At 35.1% G+C, this 4,619-nt stretch overlaps 1 protein-coding gene across 1 annotated transcript; it reads right to left on the bottom strand.

The window, feature by feature from the left end:
• Positions 1 to 492: 492 nt before the first annotated feature.
• On the bottom strand, positions 493 to 2,926 carry LOC112514410 (protein WALLS ARE THIN 1). The gene is made up of 6 exons (XM_025120871.1): positions 2,668 to 2,926; positions 2,462 to 2,524; positions 2,256 to 2,372; positions 1,742 to 2,156; positions 1,412 to 1,563; positions 493 to 953 (listed from the first exon to the last, which is right to left on the bottom strand). The coding sequence occupies exons 1-6, from the start codon at positions 2,895 to 2,897 to the stop codon at positions 749 to 751; spliced, it is 1,182 nt and encodes a 393-aa protein (XP_024976639.1). The 5' UTR covers positions 2,898 to 2,926; the 3' UTR covers positions 493 to 748.
• Between the last annotated feature and the right edge of the window lie 1,693 nt (positions 2,927 to 4,619).

A 4,619-nucleotide genomic window follows, 5' to 3' on the forward strand; every position in this document is an offset into this window, starting at 1 on the left:
CTTATCTTTTTTCAACTTCAACTTTATACATTTAAAATAAGATGCATATACATATATATATATATATATATATATATATATATATATATATACATATATAAAAGCGATCAAATGCAAAACCATCCATATTTGTATAAATTGTGTTTAATCTTATGAAATTATTTCATATGTTACTATTTTTGATAAAGTTGTTTCATATATGGTTATGAATTTTTTTTCATATAATACTTAAAATATTTTAATGAAACTGTTTCATGTATTTCTTTAAAAATAATATAATGAAGATGATAATATTGATGCTTAACACACTCCACAATAAAAACGATTGATCAATCTCTCATAATTATAAAAAAATGAACAAAATAAAAAATTATGATTTGTTGAATAAGATTTGTACAAATAACGTTGTTTGAAAAGTAAACCTCGTATATATATATATATATACACAAATATTTATAATAGCAATATATATACCATCCCCTAGAACCAAGATTGCCTTAAAAGAGTTCATATTTTTCGATTTTGAAATGACCAAATGACACAATATGTAATACATAAGATATCGTAACACTGAATTTAATCATTCCAACACTAAAAACAGGAACACGCAAACAAAACGACATGTTCAAAAAACACACCAAACTTTTTTTTTCCTTTCGGTCTCACATAATAATGCATAGTAACTTCCATAATTTTGCTTCTGAAGTCCCAGCGAGTACACACACTAGTTACAAAACGGTTATGTTGATCAAACATTTTCGGTTGATTGAGGGAGTAGAGGTTGTGTGATGGACGACTTAATCATGTGGCTTGTTGTCCTCGGTGCACCATGGTCTGTGCTCGTGGGGGCTTGGACCAACGCTGGCTGCTTTTGTAGCATGAACTTCCTCTCTTCGTTCTTTCCCCACAACACAAGATACAATCCTGTTATGATCAGTACGGCTCCAATTATCCTGCACACCCGTGTATAATTATAAACCCGTCAAACTTGTTGTAAATTAAGCTTAAAATCCAAGGACCCACAGTAGTAGTTGTGAGTTCATGTGGTAGGTTAGACCCACCGTACAGATAATCTTATGGTTAGGGTTGTCCAGATGCATGTGGGTTTGTCTGAAACTACATTACTATGACTGTCTTCTGGTTTATTGGCCTATAGTCTTTGTATATATATACACGTTCACATTTCATACTTATAAGTTGTCAAATCAGCCATCAGAACTCAATGAATTAACAAACCCTTAATGTTTTCACTCCTATGGAGGTTTCCCAGATCATCTTGATGAAAAAGACGTAATTTTTGAGCAAAAAACAATGTGTGTGATCGATGTTGATCAGTTTTATATATTTTAGTTGCAGAAAGAAAGATGAGATTGCACGTGTAAGGTGGGGATTGTGACGGTGAGTTGTGTACCCGCCCAAATAGAACTCTTCGCCTAAAGCGACTGAAGCCATGAGAGCGACGACGAGGGTCTGAACTGGTTGATACAAAGCCACGAAAACTGGGCCACCTCTGTCGATGCACCATATCTGTACAGCAAATGCGATCCCAGATGCGACCACACCCTGCATTATAACACACTCGCATTAAAAGAGAAGTTGAAAACCCACTTTTTTCCTATCTTATTCTACAAAAAAGATTCAGAAAGATCGTTAATTTTCAAAAAAGGTTGTAACTTTGATGTGGTGGCTAAGGTTAATTAACCATGAGCCATGAGTTAGGTATTGGGTTCGAGTCACTGACCGCGTAAAAGACGCTAAACAGTTCGGCACCGGAGTGAATAAGCCAAGCGTTGATATCTCTTTCCATGAACGCAGCCAACACTAGAAACTGAAGGACTCCAAAGAAACATTGGTACGACGTGAAAGAAAGGCGAGCTGGGTACTTTTTCAGGACCGGGGCTTGCAACACGAGCCAGCCTGACCAAGAAAGACAATGGCCGATCAAAAACAAGCACCCAAGAGCCCAGCTTTTTCCGTTGGCGTCACCCAGTGACTGCAACACCGGTGAAGTTGCCCTAATGCTGTGTAGAGATGGCGATGGGCTGTAGATTGTTGGACCCTTGTAAAGGGTGATCACTGATGCTCCGGCGATGCAGAATACAGTTCCGGCGACTTTTGATATCCCATCTTTCCTGTCTATTCTCACCTTCTCTATCCTGAAATACGTTGATTAATTTTGGTTAACAGTTTAGTACAATATATATACACACATATATATATATATATATAGAAAACAAAGGTGTGAGAGAGCTTGCCGGAGAACCACCGCCATGAGGAATGTGATGGCGGGAACGGAGTTCTGAATCGCGGAGGCGAAGGTCGGAGAAGTGTTGTCCAAACCCAATAAGTAGAAAGCTTGGTTCGCCGTAATCCTAATACATGCATTAATTAATTAATCTGTAAACAATGAAACCTAAACGATCATCCTTTAATTAGCAAGCTTTCAATTCAAACACCATACCCTACGATCGCGAGCAGGAAGAACTGGATAAGAAAATTGAGATTGATCGGCGGCCTTTCCTTCCTGATTGATCAAAACCCAAGAAAACCGATGTCAGTATACCGATCATTTCTTTCATGATCATAATGGTTCGATTGCCTACTTAATTAACAACAGTCAAATAGTTGTTTATTCACCAATCTTTTTATATATTAAAGAATACGTACTTTTCGAGGAAATAAGCGAAAGGAAGGAGGAGGACGAAAGCAAGAATGTTTCGATAGACTGGAAATACGATCTTCGAGATGCCCATATTAAGGGCAGCTCTAGAAACGACATGAAAACCAGCATAACCAAATTGCAAGGCAAGCATGGCTATGTGCAGTTGAACCCTTTCTGGGAACCATCCTTTTATCTTTTGGGTGACCGTAATGGCACCACCACCGGTTTCTGCCATTGAATGCAAGTGATGAAGCAGACACAGGCACTCTCCAGTGAGCTGAGAAAGGAGGAAAGTAGGGAAGGAGGAGGTGGTGATAATGGAAGGTCTAGGAGAGGTATAAATATAGCACCATCACCGCTAGTTACAGTTGGAAGAATGGTGGGTCCATGAATTATGTGGGGACTTCAAATATTTCAAGTACATCACCATTGTCAACTGTTAATAGCCCTTCCCCCCTAAAATGAAAAGCTAAATGGAATTATGTTTTTACTAATATTTCAAATTTGTATCTATAAATTAAAATAAATTAATTGAAAAATAAAATTTAATATAAATTAAAATTTTCTCTCCTCTTTCCTATTTTTCATCTTATCTCTCGTATTTTCTACCTCATCTCTTCATAATATATACGTGTACATAAATAATTGAATATGAACTTGAGATGAACACATCGTGAACACTTATTAGAAATACTATTATAGTTTGTAAACACTCTGTGTGTTGCTTATGCAGATATGATGACCACAAACTACTTCTAAACATACCATTTGTGAACACCTAGTAAACTTTTATTAAGGTTATTTATATTGTATGTGTATGTTAATAGGGAGACATGAGAGAGAGAGAGAGATAAAGACGTAATCTCCTAAAAATGTATTAATTTTTATATAATAAATAACAATAATTATCTCATTAATTAATAATATTAATAATCTTAAATTAGTGGTCATGAATCTCGTATATTTTGAAGCTATCAAATGATTAAGTTTTATATATAAGCCTAGTCCCTTCATTTGTTAACCAAACATTTAATGAAAACTTTGTTAACCAATCTCATCCATTAAAATTGGTAACCAACGGATTAGATGAAATTAGTGGCGATATTGCAATATCGGGTAATGAAACGTGCTTCCATATCAATCATAAGTGAGCAAAGGGTGGTTTTGGACAAGAACATTTTGTAGTTTCTGATGTTCACCTATGAAATTATGTGTATTTTTTTTGTAACACCCTAAAATCTATAAAAGAACGACTGATTCAAATTTTTTGGTAACACTTCAAATAAGGAATAAATTTCATTTTAAAGATCAACACTTGATTACATATAATGGCAATCTAACACTACCAAAATTGCCCTCTTTTCCGGCTGACAAATCCGCCGGAAATTGGGTTTTCCGGCGGATTTCCGCAAATCCGCCGGAAAAGAGAGCGCCGCTGATTTTTTTTCCGTCGAGTTTTCCGGCGGATTTTTCACGTTTCCGGCGGACTACGGCCGCCGGAAATCTTTTGCCGGAAAAATTAAGTAACTCGGTTTACCTTAATTAAAAAAATTTAAAACTTTTCCGGATCCGCCGGAGTATTGTCTCGCCGGAAAAACTTAATTAAATAAGATTTCAAAAAAAAAAATTAAAAAAATTTCCGGCGGCCAAATCCGCCGGTAATATTTTTTTATTTTTAAATAAAAATTTCCAAAAAAAAAATTATAAATTTACCGGCGGCCATTTCCGCCGGAAATCCGCCGGTAATATTTTTTTCTTTTTTTTTAATTTAAATAAAAATTTTCAAAAAGAATTTTTAAAAATTTTCCGGCGGCCAAATCCGCCGGTAATATATTTTTTTTAAAATTTTTTTTTTATTTTTTTCAGTAAATATTTAAATCCTGTAAATCTGTAAAAATATGGATAAAAACTAAAATGCAACTAAATATCATACATTGATTAAAATAAACAATTGTTA

The sequence above is a fragment of the Cynara cardunculus genome (assembly GCF_001531365.2).
Source record: "Cynara cardunculus var. scolymus isolate 2C chromosome LG 6, CcrdV1, whole genome shotgun sequence".
Taxonomy (NCBI): domain Eukaryota; kingdom Viridiplantae; phylum Streptophyta; class Magnoliopsida; order Asterales; family Asteraceae; genus Cynara; species Cynara cardunculus.